Genomic DNA, 24,571 nt, shown 5'->3' with positions numbered 1-24,571 from the left:
CTTACTTCACTGTTCTTAGGGCTCATCACATTCTTCTCTTGTTTTGCATTCGGAAACACTTTGGAACTTCCTTTTAAAACTGTAAAGACACAAATTTAATCAATTAAATAGAAATATATTGAAACACAGAGAAGTAGAAACAATATTGAGACATATAGAGTTCATGGAAAGATCAAACAGTGAACAAATCATGATTTTTTTATTTATTTAGAAAACATACTAATAAATAACTAAATGAGTACCGACTAAAGCCCTTAAACCATTGTTGTAGAAATAAAGAGAAATACTTTAGAATAAAGTTAAGATAATTACGTAGTGAAATAACTGATTGATTTTGGAAGCCATTAAATCCAAAATCTAGCCTCTTCTTCAACACTATATCTCAAGCATACATGGAAATTTACAATCATCAAACACAGCAAATCCCACATACAAACCCACACTAAAGGGTGCTTAATTTGTCCGAGAGGTATACAATTCTAAGTATTGGGTTTACTTCATATTGTGTGACATCCTATTTAGAGAATGTGGGTAATTGTTGGTCTAATCATTAATAACAACCTCCATGCGATGTGCAAAACACTTTAAACATTATCAGCATAGAGTTGATCAGCAATTACACAGTGGGTGGACAGTCCTTGGTTTAACTGAAGACTTGAAGACGCTTACCTTGATTGAAATATTTTCCTTGCGCTTTTTCAAGATGTCTAGAAGTACCCGGGTCCAAAGTCTCCTAACTCAAACACCATAAAACACATGATTGAATAAATCACAACTTAAAAATGGTTGAAAAATTAAAACTTGGTAAGCAAAATCTAAGAGGGCTAACAAAGTACCTGCACTTGGAGCAGAGACTGGCAAATCCTCCTATGGTACAATACAAATATCACCGCCACCTGGTGATGGCGGTGGCTCCGCTGCGGGAGAGAGTTCGAGAAACAGGGCTGTGGTTCTTTGGTTGAGGGAACTAAACATGAATCAAAGTAGTAGTGCATTAAGCAAAAGGGAGGAACAGAGACGGTAAACGCAACAACGTTGGGTGGTACTTGCTATCAAAACGAGAGAACAACAGCTGAATAATGAAAGGGCAAATTAATCATTCCACTGTTAAGCCGAAAATGATAACGGGAAAAAACATAAAGGCGGGGGGCGGTTCCGTCTTTACACTGTGCTTAGGAATTTTTTGCCTTAGGGCTTTAGTGTTTATAAATTTTAACCTATAAACATACAGAATATATAACTGCTCACTTTAAGAAGCACTATAAAATTATAAATAGAGAAGTCCATCATGCAGATTGTCCTCACACCTCCTTGCTACCAACCAACTTCTCCTTTGAACTACATTTACTTTCTTCTCCGTCATCTTCGTCTTCTCCATAGAATCGATAACTAGATATTGGGTTAGGATTGGGTAATCTGCATCCTGAGGTTTAGATCAGCACACACGTAACTGTTGTAGCTAGTCCTCGGGATGCGGATTACCTTGTCCTCACCGCCAATGCAAGAAGGCTTGTTAAGCTCATGAGGCTACTACTTGATGCATGTTTTGATTCTTTTATATTCTTGGTCTTTTTGTGTATTTTCAGATCATATTCCTTACAATATTGTTCAGATGATTCTTTTATGTTCTTTGCAATTCGACTGAGCAGGAGCTCTATCATTTGCGCGCCGGGGTGCTTCTAGCTTATTGCAGAGGAGGGATTGCTGCTCATCAACTTTTCTGTTTGCGGCAATTATCAAATGATGCGATTTTGTGGAATCGGGTATTTTATTTATTTATTCTAGATCAGGGAACTGACGGAATTCAAACATACACCGTGGTGCAAAGGTAATACTTTTCTCCACCCATGGTAGAGGGCCAATTGCATGTAATCAGGTAATTTGATCAACACTAATAATTTCTCTAATAAAAATATGGTTTTTTTTATTTTTTATTTTTTTATTTTTTATTTTTTATCACAATTGGTCTCTGAAATTGATCTACCTCATCATTTTAGTATCTAAAATTGAAAATGGATTAATTTCATCCTTGAAATTGATCTACCTCATCATTTTAATATCTAAAATTGAAAATCGATTAATTTCATCCTTGAAATTGACCTAACATATTAATTTAGTCACTGTTATCAAATTCTATTGAATTTTTTGTTAGTTGTAAGAGTGGGTTTGGTTTCAATTGGTTCGTCTTTTGCGAATTTAAAAAACGAATCGAATTGTTTGGTTCAGTTTTTTTTATTTTTTTTTATTTTTTTATTACCGGTTTCTATTTCGTTTAATTTTGGTACCGTTCGGATTATTTGTTTAAAATCTGAAATTAGTCCTTTGAAAAGAAAAAGAAGGAAAAAAAACATAGAGATTTGGGGAACTTAAATCTTCAACTTCAACACTCACAAATCATTTAAGAAACAGGGGCAGAGCAAGCAAAAGGGGGTTGATGGAAGAACCTGGCTGAAGTCAGTATTGTGTTCAACTAATAAAAATTCAAATTTTGAAGTCTAAAATAAACATTACAAAATTAAAAAATGTCAAACTTCAAGTAAAAAATAAACTCATTAGAATAATTTCCAAAGCACTGTATCTTTCTTCCACAAAGGGTGTAAGAATGCTGAAAAGGCAAGTAGAAATTGCATTGCTTACCCAACAAAGTACCGGAGTCCATGCAACTGTAACCCAAACTTTATACCACCAATCAGGTATTTTTTCTGTATGTGGGACTATAAACTAAAACAATGGAGCAGATGTTTTGATTGTCCTGACAGTAAAGCAAATCATGTTGCCATAGTTTGCACAAGGAACTTCCAAAAAAACATGTCAAAGCAACCAATGGAGAAATAACTCACAATTGGACCGTTCTTCAGAGCATGCTCCTTAGCAAATGTTAAACATAAAACGCGTCATTTAAAGGGTTTTGGTTCGGCTCGGTTCAATTTTCAAAACATTTGAAATCGAAACCGAACCCAAAAAAATTCAGTTCGGTTCAGTTTTCATGCCACATCAACCAACTAATAGAAAATTTAACAAAATTGGACAATAGAAATCAAAATTGGAATTGGACAGAGCAGGTGAAGGTGGAAGGTGATGCCTTCATGGTGATTTCTGCAATCCAAAACAGAGGAACAACGCATAATGGACCTTTTGGACATCTCTTTGCTGATACACGCCAGATTTTACAGATTTTCATGCAATGGAAAGTTTCCTTTGGCCGACGAGAAGAGAATAAGATGGCTTACCGCCTAGCAAGATTTAGTTTAACTGTCGATCATCCGGTTTCATGGTTCGAGGAACCTCCTGATATAATTTTTTTATCTTTTATTGAAGGATAGTATTAGTAGTTAAGTTGTTGGTGTGAGACACTATTTTTTCCTTCGATTAGGTTGAAACCCCTAGCAAGGTTTTTATTGAGGCCCACTATTAGCATCCTATCCTCAGTTTTGTACGTATTTCTCTATTCAATGAATATCCGACCTCACTTCAAAAAATATAAAAAACACAATTGATTAGTTTTCAATTTAAGGATAAAAAAGATGAGTTATGTTAATTTTGAAGACCATTTACGATAAAAAATCATGCTTGACGTTTATGACATGAAACATGCTTGAAATATTGGTCATATCTACTGTATCTAGACGAAAAGGAATCGCGGTTCATAACAATTTTTAAATCAAATTTTTGTTAAGGTACCAGAATGGAATAATTTTCCTGTATCTGAATCCACAAACTGAGAAAAGAAAACAAAAAAACAAACAGAATGGCAACTGGCAAGGCATACGATTCGTGCCGCCGGCTGTAGCTGAACACGAAAATAGCTGTGGCATGAAAGTGACCATTGTTATTTGGACTTACTAGTTCGATAAGATTTGATTTCGTTCGAGAATCGAAAAACAACTAGCGTTTGCCGAGCTCCAGCTTGCCTTGGTACTAGTTGATCTTATGCATCACTTTCTGGGCTTTCAATCTGCAACACTCCAATACCTTCTTCCCTGCTTTCAGTAGAGTTTTTGCAATCCTTGAACACGAGGAACTCCGTCGTTTCCACATGGAAGAAAATGAAACTTCCACTCAAATGTGTGATGCAGGACCCAAAGTTTTTGCCCACTACACAGTGCCAGGCAGTGCCATATGCTTCATCAAATTTCTGTTCAGCAGAACCAAGTGTTATAAGCTAGAATTCACAAACGATGTAGCACATAAGATAAAAACTCAGTTCCGTTAGCAGAAAACTTCCGGTTTGCCACTTTAACTCTCTTCGGTAGGTTGCCTGATTAGGACAGCTCTCTCACCAGGTGTGACCGTCGTGTGTGGTCAGGAGGGATTAAATGTCGAAAACCACATGTTTTCATCAAAGTTGCCCTACAAATAACGTGGTTGGAGTTCCTTGATACATATTAACCGCATAATTGGGGAAGTGTAATAAAGTAGAAGGGGGAATATATGCTTTTAGCATTTACACGTGAGATTCAGCTCTAAAGCAAAACCTAATATCCTATACAAACCAGAACACAAAAAGGAAAAAAGTAGCACACCAAATCAAACCTCTAGCATCCCAGAACCTTTTTAATTAATTAGCTTAACTAAAAAGATTAAGCTTTTTCTCCTAACAGAAAGGAAGTTATACCCCTTTCGGAATAATCACTGCCACTATGCCTTGCCGCAAAAGTTAGCGTTTGAATCCTTTTAATCACATAATTAATCTCGGTTGCCTAGTGACAATTTAAAACTTAATCACATAATTAGATATGATGACGATCAAAAAACCACTTTGCAATCCTTCTTTTCTGCTGTTTAAGAAGAATATCTTACGTAATCAACAAGTGAAGATTATTTATTTTCCGGTGTAGACCCGGACCCGGGCTTAAGAGTGTACTCATCTCTTCTGCACGCAGTTCTCCTCTCCGTAGTTTGGTTTATATCAAATTTGAATATAACTCGAACCAAAAAGCTTTGTGGATAAATGTAATCGAACCTGTTTGATATGGTGAGCAACGGATCGGAAATCAGAAACTTCATGGAGACCAAGAGCCTTGTAAGCCAACTCCATGGCATGGCTCTGCATGTCATCTGGCATATCTGTTTCCCGCACCTCAGCTTTTCCTTCCAGCATCTTTGTCAACAATGGCGATGAAGATATGGCTTCTCTGCAGAAGCTTCTAAATATCGATATATAGTGCAAACAGTAAAGAAATAAGGATTGGATTAAGTGGTGGAGGTTTAAAGTTCGATGAAATTGAATAAGTTTGATTTGCTCAATAAATTCACTTTTTGTCACGTAGTATCCGAAGGATGAGAACCAACTATGTAGCATCCTATATCGAGAATTCAAGTATTGTATACGTCATTAGTCCTATCCTTTATAGGAACTACTCATAATAACGAACTCGTGCTTTAGTAGCCGGGACAAAGGATCGCGATAGACAATTTGGAAGTTTGTAGAGAAAATGTCTGTGTGGGTAGCTCAACTTGTTACTTCCACAAGTGGCAGGCGGCTTCTTGCTTGGTTCATTTTTTTAGCTAGGTTGCAAGTGGTCCGTAGAAATGACCAATTTCTTTGAAAAATTGAAATCCCAAAAGGTACATACTAGTAAAAACATGACCTGTAATCGGAGTTTGTTCTTACCCCCGAAACATGAAACGGGAACGCTAAGTGGAACTATCCAAATCAATCACGCATCTCCGTTTCATGTAAGGTTCTCTCCTCACTCGTTCCCTCAGTAATGGTTTCCGAAAACAGAACAAAAATAAAATCCGTATTCACTTAAATTCACAGAGAAGGTGCAAAACTGAGAAATGATCTGAAATTTCGTCACGATTTCGATTTATTTGTTGATCACCTCTGAGATGATACACAATGTACAGTTGATATTGTGGGATTCAGCTAAGCTAGCCCTAAAAAAACCTAATCAATCTGCACAAAAACATAATTACCAACCTGTACGAAAAATAGAATTTCTCTTCCAAGAAAATCCCAAAATTCCCAAATCCTAAAGCTCCAGAAAACACCTAGTTTTCAAATTCCCACTTCATCAATTGATTCAATTTCAAAAGAAAGAAAACTGTGGCCTTTGAATCTTTGCTCACGGAATTAAATAAAACTGTGGTCTTTGAATCTTTGCTCATAGATTCAAGAGTGCCTGGACCGGAGAAGGAAGACACTGAGTTCTTGACCCGGGCACTGATCCGGGTTAATCAGATGAAACGACTCCGAGTCAGCGCTCCCCACCACGTGCTCATAATTCGCCCTCATGTACATCACTTCCTGACCCGACTCCGCCTCCGACCCGAGCGCGAACCCGGCCGGCATTACCCCGGCTCCGACCGTCGTCGACTGCATCATCTTCAGCATCAATTTCACCTTCTCGCTCGCTTTTCTTCTTGCCGCGGACCCGAGTTTGCGGCCGTTGCAGTGAACGGTCCAAATGGGGACGGATCGGAGCGGGCAATCAGCGAGCTGGGGCCGGTCCGACTCGTCGCACTCGAGGGTCACGCGGACGAGTCCGAATCGCATCTCGTTGACTAGCTGGTGGGTCGAGACCGAGAGCTCGAGGAGGAGGGTGGGTTTGGTGGAGAGGCGGTCGTGCTGGATGCACAACCACACGTGGCCGCGGCGGTGGCCGAAGATTGTGCCGATGACCATGGATTTCGAGGGGCGGGTCTGCTGGGGCGGAATCGCCACGCCGTCGTTTTGGGTGGGCGAGGTGGAAGATTGTGAATCTTGGTCCTTGGGGTCTAAGCTTTTTGCGGCGGCGGCGGCGTTGATGTCGTCCAGGTCGTCGCGCAAGGAGGTGCTGAGGCGTTTCTTGGGGGCGGCGGCAGCGGCGGAGTGGGTGGATTTAGCGGAGGAGGGGGACAAGCAGGGGAGGAGAAATCGACGGAGGGTGTCGATCTTGGTCATGGTTTTTGGGTAATTCGGGTCCGATTTTTGGGACTTGGGGTTTTATGGTTTCGAATTCCAAATGTTGAAAGGTTGAATCTTCTGGGCTTTAGGAATTTGAGAGGAAGGGGCCTTTGAGAGGTTTTCGAAGTCTGGTAGTGGTGTACGGTTGGTGCAGAGAGAGATATATATACACATATATATAAATATATACAGAGGCTGCGCGGGAAAAGTATGGCAGTGAAAATAGCCGTTGCAAGAGAAGCCTCAGAAACATGACACGTAGCCTAGTCAGCCTTTTGCCTCGTGTAAATAAAGAAAATAAGAAATATGTGAGATCAAATCCAGTTGGCTAGAATACTGTGGAGCTATATAGCACTCAATGTTATAAATGTATAGCTACAAAAGTTAAGGTTTGGACACTTTTCGTTTGTGATTTAATTTTGACAACTTAATCTTCGTCTGATTTCACTATTTACTTTTTTGGACGCCCGTTGTAATATTAATTTTCATTGTTTTAATCGGGTCTCGTAGTTTTTCTTGAATATTAATTTGTTCTTCATAGTTTCTTTAATTCAATCCGGTCTAAGAGTAACAATTAGTTGCAATTTATTTTTTTAATACAAACAACAATAAGAGAGGAAAACATTGAATAAACAAATTATATGTTTTTAATTAACTGAACTACAAACTTAAAAGCAATTAAATAAAATTAATAAGGTAAAAATAAACTCATGGAGTCCCGTAGGCCTCACTCCAAAGGAATGCAAAAGCCCGGGGCTATAGCTAGCACTAGTAGCCTAACACTGGTTGGACCAGGGGGGAACATGGGGCCCTATCTCAATGAAGTGCAGGCTCCATCCTCACGGAGATGAGCTGTTCCTATGGTGGCAGCCTAGGTGGCTACGGCCACTCTGATTTCTGGACCCCCCCCCCCATGGATTTCATACACGCGAATTAATAACGATAACGGTCCTGAACTTGTTCTCGTGTTTCACTTTAGTTAGTCAGTTCAATTTATAATTTGTTGGTACTCCAATTATGTTACATGTTTCACATTAGTCATTCTGTCTCACGTCAAACATGTTACAGCTACACATTATTCGAATTGGCGCATAAAAAACATCCTAAAGGCTAAGCTTTCGTTTCGTGTCTGGCATTTTGGGAAGAAAACCAACAGCCCTCTTCGTTGTATAGTACAATGTCTGTTGTCTAGAAGACTACAACCCTTTCCCATTGCCTGAGGAGTCACAGTCGGACGGCTTTTCGGAGTGTTGAGCAACGTCGTCGTCGGACAGATAATGGCGCGCGAAGAAATGGAAATACACGAAATTTAAGACCCCGAAGGCGGCTATCGTGTAATAGTAGTAATCAAGTCTGTTTTTGTTGAGGTCATTACCTCCCAACCATGATGAATTTCCGTTCAGTCCGCTCAATTTTTTGACCACGTTGATGAGAATGGTGGTTAGGTAGCTTGCAATGGACAAGCTGAGGAAGAAAACCGCCCCGGCGAAAGTCCTCATGCTCTGAGGCCATTCAGTGGTGAGCAGCTCCATCAGGGCAATTGCAGCAAAGGCTTCAATCAGACCCGATAAGGCGAACTGCGGCACGAGCAACGCAACGGTTATTGGTGACTCGAGGGTCCCGTGTGCCAAAGCTGAGTCGCGGCGCTTCATTTCTGTGAGTCCAGCCACTACCATGCACAGAACTGAGATCACAATACCAATCTTAAACCTCTGCTCCATTGTCAATCTTCCAGTTTCGTTCTTGCCCCGTTTCTGCATTTGAGGAACGTAGATGCTCTCGTAGATGATGATCCATATCGAAAGTGCAATCATCGGTGTTAGGCCCATCCAGGCTGGTGGAATCTGGAATTTGGGGCCAATCGATTTGTTCATTTGAATCGCTTGAAAGATCCCGAATGAACTCATTTGCTGCATGGCTATGAAACAAACAATTCCAGTTATCCAAACAGGCAAAATCCTCACCACAGATTTTAGTTGCTCCACTTGTTGCACACTGCATAATTTCCAACTGTTCTTGGGCTTCCCTTGGCTGTCCAATTCGGTCGGGTCTACGATCATAGCAGCCTTATCGAAGAACTTGAGTTTGTTGGTACGCGCTACTGTTTCTCTCTCTGACTCTGATCCAACTAGAGGATCATAGTATGACTGCCCTGAAGTTGCATTAGATTTCGAATCACATTTTCTGCAGGTGGCTACTAGAACCTTGATAATGTCGGAAAAGATGCTTCCTTCGGGCTTTACGCGCACGTAAAACCTAGTTCCGAGCAAGAAAATTATAATGGAGAGAGCAAAACAGCCAGTTGGGACGGCAAAACCCAAAATCCAGCTGACATTCGTCTGAATGTAAACCACGATGGTGAGAGCGATGAGGAGGGCTAGAGTGAACAAGAGGTACCACCAATTGCAAAAGCTATCGAGCTGCGCTCTTCCCTTCTCCGTTGTGGTGTCAAACTGATCAGCTCCAAAGGCAATGTTGCATGGTCTAAGGCCTCCGGATCCAACAACAAGCAACGCGAGACCCAAATACAGGATCGCTATCTGCCAAGTACTCGGCTGTTGGCATTCTGCAGTTTGTGCGATGCAGGCAGACGGAGTTAGTTTATGTATGCCTGCAGTTAAGGTCAGGGTCCCCATTCCCTGTCAAATTGAAACAAGAAGTGTTCGTAGAATCGTTATAAAAATATACACAACGAAAATTCTAGTGAACTAATTTACAGACTCTTACCAGAAGTGATGCTATCGAGCTGAAAAGAAGAGTATTAAACTTTCCCAAATATTTATCAGCAAGAAAAGCACCAAACAGTGGTGCAATATTGCATGAGCCAGACCATATATTGAACACATTAGCTGAAACCACATTGTCCAAGTTGTACTTTGTGTGCAGATACACCACCAGATTCGCAATCAAGCTCATGGAAGCCAACTTCTCGAAAGTCTCGTTCCCTTTGGACAAAAAAGGAACACGAATCAAAACACATCGGTACTGGCCTAATCCACCACATTGATAAGAAACCTAAGACCATGAACATACCGAGAATGTATCTGACGGCTCTCCATCCTCCAACCGGTCTTTTCTGAGGAAGAGATTGACTCTCTAGCCCTTCAGATGAAGAATGCGCTGCATGCTCCATCGCTTTCCGGTGAGTTGTTCTCCTCCTCCCTTGTCTTGCTCTGTCGAGTTCTCAATCTTTGTTGCATAGATTGTGGTGGTCTCTGTAAGTTATGGTTTGTTCGACTGACAACTCACACCAACACTTATATGTTGCTGCCTGCGAATCCTGCGGGTAATAAATTTTCTATTTATAACTGATTTGTTCATGAAATAAGGGAAAATGCACAGACCATGTAATTGATGACTTGTCTTAACGAACTTCTCCAAAAATGGGGGAGTAAACCCGGAACTGCAACACTCACACATAACAAATGAAACCGTACCATGTTATTATTCCCCTCTTGTTTTTCTCTTTTAACTCTAAGCTCAAGTCGTTAACAACAGTTTTATATGGTTATACCCTTACCAAGGCTCTGCGTTCGATTCTCCCTTCCCCAGTATGTCTTATAAAAATAACGGACGTCTTCATTTTTTATCTTCAAAATATTGATCTACTTTTAAAGAAATTTTGGCTAGGCACTCGCTGAATGTATAATTCACTGTCAATCAAACTTTTATAAATAGCCAACTCTATCCTCAAGACTTTCAAAATTTTCATCCATTATTCCTTTCATGTTCGTCACTTGGACAACCCGTAAGCCACTTAAGAGGCTATAAACATTTTAAGTCATGTCTCATCTAAGTGCAGCAAAATGACATTTTTACCCTTTTAAGCGAGTCCACGTGACAAATATGGACGGAATTTTGTTTGAAATGTTGGGCAATCTAACGGTTGAGAGGTGATTGTCTGTTCATAAAGTTGAAAAAGGTAATTGGCTGAAATAAAATCTCGTGGTGAAAACTAACAACGTAGAAGTTTAGAGTGTAAATCAACCAAAACCTCTTTGTGACTTCGCATCAATCTAGACAAAGCTGCATTTTTCTAGAGTGACCTTCGAACCCATGAACTCCTTTTCTGCGCAGCCTTACGAGCTAATTGAGCGAATACTTGCAGAGAAAGAAAAAGCGACATTGAGGAAGAACAAATGAAAAGGAGCCAGCATTTTTATTACATCAGGAACACACCACTCGCAATGCAAGTACTTACATGGTGCCAATTTGAACCATTCATATCCGAATTAACTGTAAATCCAGCATCTTGTTTATCGATAGAAAAGTACAAGACATTCTACTCAGCTTTTTCCAAATTACACAAAAGCATCTAGGACGAAACTACTCCTACGGGATTTAAACTTTTTGGGGGTGACGATTTTGCGCTTGTATAACTGATAAGCAAAAGCCATATCACCAGAAGAGTTGAAATCTGCCCCAGCTGACCTATCCCTCTAAAGCATATTAGTTACTGCACCCCACTCCATCTAGCCCAGTCTACGAACTGCATCCCCCCATAAACATTGTTTGAAAATCGTACTCCGACAGTGAAAGCCATTGCAACAAGTGGGTTCTGTTTCGCCAAAGGCGATGCCTCTACCATGCGTTCAAGTCCATTGATGATTTGATAGCGGGTGTTGGAAGAGACAGCAAGGAAAACACCTGGTAGTTGGGGGTGGACAAAAAGAAGACCAAATTATGGAAATGTACTACTCAAGTGACAACGTAAGTAGAGGAAATGCCAACCAGAACCATATGAAATTAAAACATAATGAAACCAAAAATGTTGATAATAGCTCATGGAAGCAAAACTTAAATTCAAAACAGAGCAGTAAACTCGACAATCTAAAACAAATGTAAACAATGAAGAGACGCATACCCCAAAGAGCTGCACTCTTAATTAGAGGTGGAACAGGTATGTCCTCTTCTGACTTCTTTATGCTCCTGACATTAGAAAAATAATTGGGTCAGCACTTATGCATAGTGAAAAAGACTTCTAGTGTTGCTTGACCGCACATAGGCACACATGCACACAATCAGAGTATGTCTAGATAGAAGCGTACCGCTTGGCAGTCATGATCAAGTTTGCAATTCCTTGGCCTATAATACCACATCCAAAGCCTACTGCTCCATACAAAATGCCCTGAAAACAGAGAGGTTAATAAAAAAAATATAATGGACCCAGACGTAGAAAATCATTTGATTATGTATGTGTACATCTTACCTTAAAAAAGTAAGTGGCAATTCTCTGCTTTACAGAATATCTACATCCTGGCCTTTCCGCTTCAAATACACTGCATAAGATCAATTAAGAAACATAATAGATACCCATTATTTTCTAAAGCTGCGAATGAGATTTGACAAGTATGAGTATCATATTACTGTGAAAAGTAAAAAAAATTACGAGTGAATTATAGCTTCAAGTACTATTTTTGGCATGAATTATTCACCTGCTAGGAAGAGCTCCATAAGAATGTTGCAAGCGTCCAAGCAACCCTTTAGATAATGACGGTTTCCCAATACGAGCATAGGGGGCCAACATCCCAACCAAAGCAACATTAACCACCACCCCAACCAAAAGATCTGCAACATACAGCTCAAATTCTGCCCAGAAATCTTTGCCCCTCTTTTGAACTTCCGCAAATGTAGCACAACAAGAATCAATGACTATCTGCATTGTGTTGAATGAATTACTATCTTGCATATAGAATCAAAAAAAGCAGCAATGGGAAAACCATGTCATATAGATAATATCAGCCTCAAGCTTATACCAAACCTTTACAATCTATGATGAACACAAGGATAGCTTATCACAGAATGTGAACCAGGTTTATAAATGAGACAAATTATATCCACCAGAATAGAAGATGTATCACACATTAGAGTTGGTACATGAGACAAACTGTATCCATGGGAAGCCAGATCCGAGTAATCACACATTAGAGTTGATAACATCCATGTATTCTTTTTTATGAACAACTGTTGCACTATCTAACATCTATCAGGTAACAAGATGAATAATTTGTGTAAAACTATATGACGACAAGCACAAACCTCAGTTCCAATTTTGAAGAGAAATGATGGATCAGCAAGCATTCGATCCCGAAGCATAGAGCATGACCTCATTAAGAAACCTAGAGGCCAGGCTGACCCCTGAAAATTTAAATGTTCAACTACATTAGGAGAAAGAAATACTAGTACTCAAGACGTTAATACACAATTACTGAATAGGAATTTAGCACAGCTATACCTGCAAATCCAGATATCTAAGGAGAAGCACTTTGCGAATTCCCACGCTCTTGGCAGCCTCAATCATATCAGAGGGAAGACTAGCCCCTCGAGCCTCAGTCTCTTTCATAATCTCTTCAAATTTCATAATTGGCCCAAACTCTTCTTCTTCTTTATCACCCCCATCACCGTCACCACCACCACCACCTTCTCCTCCACCTCTACCGTTCGTATATTTACCATTACCACCACTACCATCAATCATATCCTTATCACTACCACCACTCTCGGTTTTTGATCCACACTCATTCTCCGAAATCCTCATTTCCTTTTCTACAATAACATCCCCTCCCTCATTCGAAACAGCTATTGTGCCTAACTCGGATTGTGATTCAGCCCGAGCCTCGGACATAGACATGACCGTAAATTTCCGGTCTTTCTTCACCGAAAACGAATTCAGCCTATCTCTAAAGCTACTATTCCTATAGAGCACTGGAAAAGCAACCTCCTTTGCATCATTCCTAAACCTTAGTCCATAAGAAATCAAATTCTGGCTCCACATCTTCCCCCGAACGACCTCGTTCCGCAAAGTTGCAACATTCGATATCCCAAAGCTCGAAGAACCAGCCGCCATATATGCCTTTCGAGATCTCAAAACTGTCTAAGTCGATAATGCACTCCCAGAGAAGTCCACGAATTATTACGCAATTGCCACAAACACAAAATCTATGGAATCAAATCAAACAAATTAAATTTATACTCACACACACACACACACACACACACATATATATATATATAGATGTAATCGAAGGTGATTAAAACCACAAATCTAAAGAAAATGAAAGCACCAATAAGTGAGAATTTTGTACCTTTAAAGTCTGAGGCAAGAGGTGATTGCGCGGAGAAAACGGAGGAAAATGAGAGGGAAAGTGGGTAGAAGGTAAAATTGGTGTTTGGCTGCCGAGAAAGTTGAGGGTTTGAGGATTCGATCCCGAAAGCGATGGCTGGGATTTGGTAGGTGGTTGAGTGAGTGAGTGAGTGAGTGAATGAGTGAGTGAGGGAAGCGGAAACTCGAAAGAGAGACGACGTGGTTTTTGGGCTTCCTTTTATCCTTTCCGGAGGCGGTCTGCGTTGTGGTATATTCGTTGGTCTTCCTTGATGGGGTTTCTTTTTTTTTTTTTTCTGCACGTGGGAAATCTACGAGAATCTAGGGTTTGAAATGAACACACCACTTGGGTTGCGTTTGATACCGGGAAATGAATTCATCAAAAATGATTTCTCACTTCTTTTCCTTAAGAAAGGACATGTTGATTAACTAAATTACATATTAATAGAATATTTTTTATTAATCAAAAGAGAATGAAAAGATCATTTTGTTTTCTATCACAATAAAACAGTAAATAGTAGTAACGTAATTTTATAAAACAAAATTTTGATCTTTTTGCTTAAGACCTACTCCAACTGTTAGAGTAAAACTTAAATTTTATGTTCTAAACATACCCCAACTTGCTCCAATCCTTGAGGTAAATATGAGTTAAAACTTAAAAATCATTTATGGGCCAAATTTAGCTCAGGATTCCCCCTTGGGTTAGTGGGGCTGATCCATCATATATGTGTATTTTTTTAGTTTTATATTTATAAATTCATTAAATCCGACGGCTAAAATCTAGTTTGATCAAATCCAACGGTAAAAGAAAATATCTAACAGTCTAAATTTAAATCCAACGACTAAAGTCATTAAAAAAATATATTTTATGTGTTTCATATGCTTTTGTAGTGTTCTACGAATTTCATGGTGTCGGTTTAATGATTTTTCAATATTTATTGGAATCTAAATATTTTTAGATTAAAATGTTCATAAAATTAAATTAGCATAGTCTACATAATTTTTTTTTAAGTTACTTTAAGAAAAAATTATCCTAAATTCATTCTTTAATAAACTCAGGCTAAAAAATTAACCGAGAATGGTTGGAGGAGAAAAACTGTTTATGTGTTAAAACCTAAATTTTCAGGGTAAAAAATTTTAGATTTTAACCCATGGGTTGAAGATGATCTAAGCCTCACCAACAGTTGATTTTAACACCTCTGATTAAAAAATATATATATAAATTAAAGCTCTCTCACTCTCTCTCCCTATTCATCTCTCCTTCAATTTTAAAAATAAAAATAAAAAAGTTCACACATACTTTGTGTGTGGGCATATACTAGTTCATAAGAAATAAATTTGTAAGAATTGAGTATTATTTATATTTATGTAATATAATGTATTTATTGGCAACTAAGAAATAAATAAGAAATGGTAAATTCCACATTGATTTTGGGTATTACATACCAGGAAAGTCAAGTGTGGAATAACTAAGGTTCCGTTTGAACTATTTCATTTTTAGTTATTGTTTTTGTTTTTTGTGCTTAAAAGAAAAGTATATAAGGGAAATGAATGATGGTGGGGAGATGTAGAAGAAATGTACACAAAATGAAAACTAAATGCTCAAAAGTGTTGTAGGCTTATTTAACTGAGCTATCTAAGGAATAGAGAGAGAGGGGGCCGGCGGTAGTAAGAGGGAGAAGAGAGAGATTTAATTGTGAGGTGTGTATTATATCACCTCATTGTGCCTTTATTTATAGTAGTAGGATAGGCAAAAACCTTACTCTTTTAGGATTACAACTCTTAATAGGTAATCAACTCTTAATAGGAATATCTCTTATATTCCTAGATCCATTGGGATTTACACAATCACATTTCTATTCTAAATATGACTAGAACACTCCTCCTTAAGTGTGTAAATACTCAACAAACCATCACATTAGATCTTCAACAGATAAGGTAGAATAGTTGATGAAGTCATCAACACAGTGGGTGAATGCGAGTCTCAAATATAAAGAAAGTATGCACTGGTACTAAAACTCATAAAACCTCGCTATGGTAAAACCCAAGGTATGGGTAAAAAACCTATAGACTAAGGAGAAAATTGAGAAGTATGCATAATGTCTAAAACAAACGTCGAACAAGACGAAAGTAGTGAACTCAATGAAGTATGATCATCCCAGTATAGGTGCTTTATCAAAACCTCGTTAGGTGGCAAAACCCCAGTGGGAAAAATGCTCCTAATTGTAGGAAAAAGAGTACATTAAGATCAAGTGAGTATGTTTTAAGATACTTTCTCTAAGTTAGATATAACTTCCAAATAAGAGAACTACAAGCTATTCAACTCAGACAAACATGTGACCATCGTGTCGATACATCAACCAACACCATAAAATATCTAAATGGTCCGTAAGTTGGTTGGATAGGTCCACAAATATCCCCTTGAATCCTCTGAAGAAACTTTGGGGGGTTGTGAATAATCTTTGTAATCGAGGATTGAGTATTTAATTTCCCTATAGAACACGCTTTGCATGGTGGGAATCCAACATAGGGAGGTAACCAATGCCCACAAGATGTTTTGAGGATACGGCGCATCATGTCACGTTTAGGATGTCCTAAACGGTCATGCCAAAGCAGCAAATTGCTCTAGAACTCAGGCATAGGGTCGGCCACACGGTGGGCTTCTATGCCACTAATGGTTGTTATGTACAACCCACTAGGAAGATGTTCCAACTTCTTGTGAATACGTTTTTGGCCATATTCGTATGAAGTGATACAAATAAATTCAGAACAATTATCTTCAATGGTTTCAACATGATATTGATTATTTTGAATATCTCTAAAACTCAGCAACGTTCTTCCAGAACATGGAGAATAGAGTTCCTCTTTAATGGTTAAAACTGTACCATTGGACAACATAATACGTGTCTTTTCGTATCCTTCAATCAGGTTGGATGGGCCTGGAAGAGTTGTCAAAGGTACTTTTTTAGGTATAAAGTTAGTAAAGTAGTGTCGCTCATGCAAGATGGCGTGTGTGTGTAGCACTATCAGCCAGACAATTAACTTTCCCACTAGACATACCTAGAAATAAATTGATTGAATTAGTCACATACATAAATATAATTCCATTCATTCAATTAAGAAATTCGAGAAATAATATCCATCAAATAACAATCTATAATTCAAAACAAACCAAAACCAAACAAATTATTCCAAAAACTTAGAAAATTGTTCAAAATTAAACCATAAACCTAGAAAAATAGGGGGGAAGGGCTGGCCACTCCTAGTGGGTTCGGCCACTAGGGGTAAACATCCTAAAAACATGTCTAATTCATTCATCCACAGGCGCTGACACCTTTTGAAAATCTGACATCTCCATTGATGTAGTAGCATTTTCCGTATGATCCACATGTGCAAAGTTAGACTCACAACGAGAATGATACTTGGCAATAGCCTTAGGGTTAGCTCGACATACGCATAACCAATGATCTTTTGATCCACAGTGGTAGCATATGTCCATTTCAATGGAAACCAGTTGAGCAGTAACTTTTCCCTTGTTCTTGAAGTTTGGAGCCTTAAGGGCAAAAGGTGGATGATGCTGGGTCACATTTCCTCCCTTGGGTGGGCCTTGATTTTGTGGACCGTGGGCTCGTGGTGGGGCTTACTGCCTATTGCCATGACCACGACGATATTTTCGTCGTTAGTGGCTACTAGAATTAGTCGCGTGCACTTCAGGTGGGGCGTTCAAGCCAATCGGTCGAACTTGATGATTCTTCATCAAAAGCTAGTTTTTCTTTTCAGCAAGAAGTAGTACAGAGATCAAATCCAAAAATTTGGTTAATTTATGTGCCATATATTGTTACTGCAGCACAATATTGGTGGCATGGAAGGTCAAATAGGTTTTTTTCTAGGAGATCTAATTCGGTGAGTTCCATTTTACAGAACTTTAGCAGTGATTGGATTTTACAAACTTTAGAGTTGTATTCATTCACAAACTTAAAGTCTTGGAAGCGAAGATGCTGCTAGTCGTGTCTTACTTCAGATAAGTATATGTCTTTCTAGTGATTGAAACGGTCGGCCAAAGTAAGCCAGATGGTGCATGGGTCATCGTCATCGAGGTACACGATCTGCAAAGCATCATGGATGTGTCTTCAAATGAAGATTATTGCAGTAGCTTTCTGAGCTTTGTTGACAAGTTTGTCGTTGATGGATGCCTCGATGGTGGCTCTAATATCCTTTGCAGTAAGATTGAGCTTCACATCTTGAACCCACTTTAGGTAGTTTCTTCTAGATACTTCCAGAGCGGTGAAATCGAGCTTGTTCAAGTGGACATGTTCCTAAAATGGAGGGTACAAAAAATGTGATTAGTCATATGGTAAGCCATAGACATATATCGTAGAACGTTTAGGTTCTATAGACATGTATTGGTTTAATTTATGCATGAAAGCTACATGTTTCATGTGGTAAGTTTTGAACGAAAACTTCAAGTTTCAAGGGAACTAAATATGCAACTACAAGTTCAATTTAGTTTTTATGAACAATTAGTTCATAAAGGAGAGGTTCTTGCAAGAAACATAGAATGCAATATGTTGATTTAAGTGTAGTGAATTTGAGTTTCTTCGGGAACTTAAGTGTGAGAGCTTCGTTACTACGAAAGTATGTCAATGGTTCAAAGTATACAAATAAATCATTGAATCAATAATGTTCAAAAGTGATCTTCAGGTCAATAATTTTAGATTAATTATCAGATTAATAGACTGCATGTCACTTTTAATTAATTCAATACATCAGGACCAAACGGGGTCAATTGTGGAAGCAAAATAATGCCAAAATAATAGCATTGGGTCGAGAAAACATAGCAAAAAAAAAAAAAAAAAAAAAGGAGGTTTGGGCTCGAGTGTGGTTGCAATAGCTACCCATAAGTGGCTACAAGCCACGGGCCGAGACAAGTGAGCCCAGCAGTTGCAGCTGCTGGCATTTGGGTTGAATAGAAGGAATGGGTTAGGCCGAGTGGACCGCTGGCCTTGGGTTCGCGTGGGAAGCCCAATCGAGGTTAGGTTTAGCTCGGGTCAAGCTCAACCTAGCAGACAGGCCTGCGGGAAGCGAGCCGGGGTGACATGGCATAGCCCAGTAAGCTAGGGACTCGCGGGACATCGGACCAAAAAGCTGCAAGCTTTTGGTTTGGACTAAGGGACTTCAGGCCCATTAGTTAGATTAGGCCTTAAAGCCTTGGGATGTTTGGGTTAATGCAGCAAGCCGAAAGGCTGCTGCTGTGTGGTCCACTAAACTAAGCTTTAGGCCAATGGTGGTCTAATGATGCCACAGTAGGGGTGTGGCGATGGTGCCGCATGGTGCCCAACGCAAATTTTTTTTTTCTTTTTTTGAGGCATGGTTAGGGTTTGAACAAACCCTAGATTTGCTTCTAATTTATGTATATGCTTTGACTCACAATTCCACATAGCAATATAATTGCGCAATGCATGAAACATATATATATATATATATATATATATATATCGTATAGAGGAGTTCATGCATCATGGGGAATGTTTTCACGCTTTATGGACGTTTCAAATATCTTCCTTCACTTTAAGCGTACCTGATTGGCAGAAAACAGAGAAGAGCCATTGAATTTTGTGGAAAATAGTCAATTCTTCAGCTTCTGGCAAGAGCATGCTGATAACGTGTTGTAGGCCTATTTAACTGAGCTATTTAAGGAATAGAGAGAGAAGGGGCAGGCGGTATCAAGAGGAAGAATAGAGAGATTTAATTGTCAGGTGTGCGTTCTATCACTCCCATTATGCCTTTATTTATAGTAGTAGGATAGGTAAAAAACTTACCCTTTTAGGATTACAACTCTTAATAGGTAATCAACTTCTAATAGGAATATAGAGATATTCCTATATCCATTAGGATTTACATAATCACATTCCTATTCTAAATATGACAGCAACAAAAAAAAATTATTTTAAGTTTTTTTCACTTTCAAGATTTTGTTCACATTCATTCTTCCTTATTTCGTCCCCTCCCTACCTTCACATATCTTCATCCTTCCCCCTTACCCCATATACTCTTATCTCATCTCAAGCAGAAAAGTAAAAACAAAAAACAAAATGATTATTGAACAGGCACTAAGGGAGAAGAGCAACTTACATGGAATATGTTTACCGTTGCATGCTATCCCGATCCAATAAGACAATGTTATTAATTTTTTGGATGAGACGCAACGATAGTGTGAACTTGTTCCATGTTAGTTTTTCTCCTAAGAGAAGAACATTATTTATCATGTATTTCATTCATTCTGATAACGACTCATGATTTCTCAAACTCCAAGCAAGCAAACATGTCTAACTTGCGCATGTGATCTCCTCTCACAATCTCCTATTATGTATTATAAATTTGGATGTGTGGTAGCTATGGGTAACGTACCAAATGATACAGTCGATATTCTACTTTGTACTAATATAAACGGTAAGAAAAGTTTCGAACTAGGATCTCTTAGGAGCACATTCGCTCTAGCTTATCAGGCAGCAGCATTCATAGCACTTGGAGGGACTTTGTCCTCCACATTCTCACCAGTTCAACCAAAAAATAACAACAAACTACTTTTGCGATGCAGTTTTAATTCCTTAACGATCATAGTATAGTTGTTTAACACTGTCATAGTGTTCTCGTGATTCAGAAAGAATGAGAAGTTTGTGGACGTCCATGGCAGGTTCTGGAAAATTCTTCTTGCCTTGAGGTTTACTATATTACAACGTGTAGTGAAAGTAAACTTATTACACAAGAAACAGTAGCGGCAACAGGTAAAACTTAACCCAGAAACGAAATCTAACAAGCTTAAAATCTAGTGGAGAAAATTCTGTTGAGTGAAACCAAGAAGTCACTTTCTATCTCAACTGTCAAGGAGCTCCCCTGCCTTAAGCTTTGCAGCCCTGGTGACACCGCTTGCCTCTAACCAACCACGGCTGCAAACAGCGAAAGAATGAGAAGTTTGATGAGAAATTCCATGGCGGTTTTTGGAAAATGCTTTAGGGCTGATGGAGATGGTCTTGTGCAATCTAGACTATAAGGTTGCCTTCTTGCCTTGAAAATTAAATTCCGCAGGGTTCATCTCTCTATTTTTTTTTTTTTTTGGATTGGTATGCAGAATGTTCTTCATCAATTATGCAATAAAATTAGTCAATTTATTACATCAAATATTTTGCTTCTAGACTGAACTGCAATTGTTTTAAACTAAATAGTTCTTTTATTTCCATGAAATATTAAAAGTCTATGAGATTCAATGACTCATTCGTCACGATTACCGGCTATCTATTTAAAAATGGGAGGGAAGGAATAATTGACATTTTTCTTTCTTTCTAAACTCAATTTATTCAAGTAGCAGATTGCAATCTTAATTGTTTCGAAAATGATGCTTTGCACAATATGTATAGTACATGCACAAATCCCAGACGTCGTTGATTTTTCTTTTGGGTTAGGCAGTAGCCACGACAGTATGTCTGCCCCTTGCAACCGAGTTCAATTCCTCTTTCCCATAGATTAGAGTAGTTCTGAGTAATTTGAACTATCGCTTGTAATAAAAGAGTTACAAATGTAATGGCAGTACTTATTTTTACAAAAGATGCAGTTAAAGTAAACTTTTAGAAAAGCAATTTTTTACATATTTATCTCTCTAACGCTTAAATTGCAATTACTCGTTGTGTGGAGAAGCAACAGCAGATTCACCTTCACATGCAACAGCACCTTCACATGAAACAGCAGATTCACCTTCACATGCAACATCGGATTCACCTTCAAATGCAACAGAAGATTCACCTTCACATTCTACTAAAAATTATAGTACAGAATCCATGGTTGGTCTTTTGCTCTTCTCTTCCTCCACAGAGGAAATCCCAATCTCAACCATCTTTGTTGCTTGGATCCTATTGAATTTTCTGCTTCGGTACCCTCACGAACCTTGTCAGCTCCAGCTCTTGATCATCGGTATCCTCAACTACCCAACTTGGAAGGTTAATGCCCTTCACTATCTCTAGAATTACCACACCATAACTAAACATCCACTTTTGCAGTGATCGGAAGGTTCAGAGCCACTCGGGAGCCATATACCCTTTTGTTCCTCGAATTTGAGAAACCATTGAGTTCAGGTTGCCTCTCTGGGTTAACTTTGCTAGCCCGAAATCTGCAATCTTTGGCTCGAAATTTCTATCCAGGAGTATGTTTTCAGGCTTTACATCACAATGGATAACCCATTCTAGACACTCATGGTGAAGATACGCTAAAACCTTTGCTATTCCCATGGCAACTTTAAACCTTTCTTGCCATCCAAGGAAATTTGGGGGGGAACAGGTGCTTGTCCAATGAGCCATTTTCAATGTGGTCAGAGACGAAGAGTTTGTGCTTATTATAAGAACAGAATCCCCAAGTTCTCACTAGGTTCATGTGATTAATTTTCCTAATTGTGCTAACTTCTGCCCTAAACACACCTTCCCCTTGATATATGTCCACCAGTTTCTTCACGGCCACCACTCTTTCGTCCGCCAGAACGCCCTTGCACACAGCACCAGAGACCCCTCTTCCAAGCTCTTCCTTGAAGTTTTTGGTTGCTTTCTTGAGCTTAGCGTAGAGAAACTTTCTAAACTGACTCAAAATTACGTTATATCCATCTTCCGTCGGAGTTGCTGCACTGTGCCTTCCAAAAAGTAGCCAGCAGGCCAAATCTATGAAAAGAACGTTAAGTGCACCAATTGCCAAAGCAAATCTATACAAATACACCCATCTTACCCTTTTGGCGGTACTTCCATACATCGAAGGAGAATCCAGTACAATCATTATTACATTCTTCCTGCATGTATTTGAGGCCTTGAGATTGACAGGCAGCGATGTTTCCACACTCAGAGGCAGTCTTATATATATAACTCCCCGGAAAATTTGGAGACTTGTACCCATTGAAAAAGAGCACTCTTTGTAAAACATTTCCTTTCTCCTGTTTTCCCATGACTAAATGCTCGCACCGGAAATCATCCAAGCAGAGATTCCTGCAATTTTCAGACGAGATGGGTTTGGCATAATTGAGATCAAAACCATAGAAATCTACTTGCTCAATCTGCACGAATTTCACTTGCTAGGACAGCAAACGATTAAACATAGGCTTGCAACCCTTTTTCCAGTCACTTGTGTCAGCTACTTTGTAGCCAGAAGGGCATGAGCATTTCGGCTGTGGCGTATTAATACAAATCCCATTTGTCCCACAGATCCCATGCACCTTACACAGCTCCGTCATGGCTTCCCAGGTGACCGCCCACAACCCTCTCACGCTTTTGAGGCTATAAAGCCTGAGGTTTCCATCATAATCCATCGTCAACCTCCTTTCTGCACTTGAACCCTCATCGGAAGCTTTGAATTTCAGTCCATCACTGGAGAAAAAAATTCCCAAGTCATCCAAAACAGCAACCCTGTTGAGTGCTGCTGTCGTAGTTTGTTAGACCGTTGCAGAAAACGGAGTAGTCAGGTTTGTTGAGAATCAATGTCAACCCAAAACAATAAGTAATCCACAACCCAATCTAAAGCCCAAGTCCATATCTAGTTTGATGATGTAATTGCTTACAATTGCAAAGTTAGGTAAGGTTGTGTGGAAAACAACATAATTAGGTGCAATTAATGTGTTTTGTGTGGTAGTTGGAAATCTTAGTTTAATTAAGTGTGTGGTGTAGCTTTCATTTGGTTTGCTATAAATACCCAAGTCCCCAAGCATTGTAAATCATCCAAGGAAAAACAAAGCCTAGAGCTAAATAAGAAAAGCTTTGCTAATTAGTTTGTTTTGTGAGCTTTCTTTAAGAGTGTGCTCTATTTTCTTCTTCTTGGGATCATTAGAGTTATCTTGGATACTCTTCTTATTCAACAATTGGTATCAGAGCCAAGTCGGTCAGGGATCGTTCTTGGTAGAGCATTGGTTGTAAAGTCTCTTGAAATTCCGAGTATGCTCTGTGGTTGCAGTTTTGACTGATCTTCCACATCAGAAAATATTTCTTGAGATTATTGCTGGGGTTATCACAAACCTTGAGAGGGAGCTTCTTTGTGTCGAGAGTAGTGTATTACTCTGCACGGTAGTCACTCAAGCTTGTTCGGTATAGTCAAAGTCTTGCCGATACGATGGGTGATCTTCAAGTTGTTGGAGGAATCAAGAAGCTAAACAACCAAAACTATAACACGTGGGCAACGTGTATAGAGTCTTACCTTCAAGGTCAAGACTTGTGGGAGGTTGTCGGTGGTAGTGAAGTTACACAACCGGCAGCGGAAGATGCTAACGGCGTCTTGCGGAAGTGGAAAATTAAAGCAGGCAAATCAATGTTTGTCTTAAAGACCACAATAGAAGAAGAAATGTTGGAGCACATTCGGGATGCTAAAACGCCAAAGGAAGCATGGGACACTTTTGTTACACTCTTTTCGAAGAGGAACGATACAAAATTGCAACTTCTCGAGAATGAGCTGCTATCGATGGTACAACGCGACATGACGATTGCCCAGTACTTTCACAAGGTGAAGTCGATATGCCGCGAAATTTCAGAATTAGATCCAACAGCTCCTATTGGGGAAAC

General features: G+C 39.2%; 4 protein-coding genes and 1 pseudogene across 4 annotated transcripts; all 5 read right to left on the bottom strand.

The window, feature by feature from the left end:
* Positions 1-3,643: 3,643 nt before the first annotated feature.
* LOC137723641 (uncharacterized) lies at positions 3,644-5,244 on the bottom strand. Its single transcript, XM_068462837.2, has 2 exons — positions 4,964-5,244; positions 3,644-4,135 (listed from the first exon to the last, which is right to left on the bottom strand). The coding sequence occupies exons 1-2, from the start codon at positions 5,099-5,101 to the stop codon at positions 3,929-3,931; spliced, it is 345 nt and encodes a 114-aa protein (XP_068318938.2). The 5' UTR covers positions 5,102-5,244; the 3' UTR covers positions 3,644-3,928.
* A 685-nt stretch (positions 5,245-5,929) lies between these two features.
* Positions 5,930-7,010, bottom strand: LOC137721898 (MIZU-KUSSEI-like protein (Protein of unknown function, DUF617)). Its single transcript, XM_068460922.2, has one exon. It carries the CDS (start codon positions 6,887-6,889, stop codon positions 6,119-6,121), a length of 771 nt encoding a protein of 256 aa, XP_068317023.2. The 5' UTR covers positions 6,890-7,010; the 3' UTR covers positions 5,930-6,118.
* An 884-nt stretch (positions 7,011-7,894) lies between these two features.
* On the bottom strand, positions 7,895-10,133 carry LOC137722053 (protein NRT1/ PTR FAMILY 2.8-like). Its single transcript, XM_068461048.2, has 3 exons — positions 9,926-10,133; positions 9,620-9,837; positions 7,895-9,531 (listed from the first exon to the last, which is right to left on the bottom strand). The coding sequence occupies exons 1-3, from the start codon at positions 10,023-10,025 to the stop codon at positions 8,089-8,091; spliced, it is 1,761 nt and encodes a 586-aa protein (XP_068317149.2). The 5' UTR covers positions 10,026-10,133; the 3' UTR covers positions 7,895-8,088.
* Positions 10,134-11,032: 899 nt separating this feature from the next.
* On the bottom strand, positions 11,033-14,394 carry LOC137722855 (protein RETICULATA, chloroplastic). The gene is made up of 8 exons (XM_068461956.2): positions 13,978-14,394; positions 13,128-13,831; positions 12,932-13,030; positions 12,328-12,548; positions 12,102-12,171; positions 11,941-12,020; positions 11,757-11,821; positions 11,033-11,539 (listed from the first exon to the last, which is right to left on the bottom strand). Exons 2-8 carry the CDS (start codon positions 13,737-13,739, stop codon positions 11,346-11,348), a joined length of 1,341 nt encoding a protein of 446 aa, XP_068318057.2. The 5' UTR covers positions 13,740-13,831; positions 13,978-14,394; the 3' UTR covers positions 11,033-11,345.
* A 6,474-nt stretch (positions 14,395-20,868) lies between these two features.
* The window catches only part of LOC137722052 (putative receptor protein kinase ZmPK1), an 8,758-nt pseudogene continuing 5,055 nt past the window's right edge, over positions 20,869-24,571 (bottom strand).

The sequence above is a fragment of the Pyrus communis genome, chromosome 4 (assembly GCF_041283825.1).
Source record: "Pyrus communis isolate YQ-2024b chromosome 4, ASM4128382v1, whole genome shotgun sequence".
Classification (NCBI taxonomy): Eukaryota; Viridiplantae; Streptophyta; class Magnoliopsida; order Rosales; family Rosaceae; genus Pyrus; species Pyrus communis.
This window is presented reverse-complemented; position numbering and strand designations above follow the sequence as displayed.

Bases quoted from the DNA above. Each gene is read 5' to 3' on its own strand.
- LOC137723641 (XM_068462837.2), bottom strand. From the start codon at position 5,101: ATGCTGGAAGGAAAAGCTGAGGTGCGGGAAACAGATATGCCAGATGAC. The intron at 4,136-4,963 runs GTTCGATTACAT...TCTGCTGAACAG, and splicing joins TTGCTCACCATATCAAACAG to AAATTTGATGAAGCATATGG.
- LOC137721898 (XM_068460922.2), bottom strand. From the start codon at position 6,889: ATGACCAAGATCGACACCCTCCGTCGATTTCTCCTCCCCTGCTTGTCC.
- LOC137722053 (XM_068461048.2), bottom strand. From the start codon at position 10,025: ATGGAGCATGCAGCGCATTCTTCATCTGAAGGGCTAGAGAGTCAATCT. The intron at 9,838-9,925 runs GTATGTTCATGG...TTTTGTCCAAAG, and splicing joins AGCCGTCAGATACATTCTCG to GGAACGAGACTTTCGAGAAG. The intron at 9,532-9,619 runs GTAAGAGTCTGT...TCAATTTGACAG, and splicing joins GCTCGATAGCATCACTTCTG to GGAATGGGGACCCTGACCTT.
- LOC137722855 (XM_068461956.2), bottom strand. From the start codon at position 13,739: ATGGCGGCTGGTTCTTCGAGCTTTGGGATATCGAATGTTGCAACTTTG. The intron at 12,172-12,327 runs GTGAATAATTCA...GATCTTATGCAG, and splicing joins TATGGAGCTCTTCCTAGCAG to TGTATTTGAAGCGGAAAGGC. The intron at 12,021-12,101 runs GTAAGATGTACA...CTCTGTTTTCAG, and splicing joins TTGCCACTTACTTTTTTAAG to GGCATTTTGTATGGAGCAGT.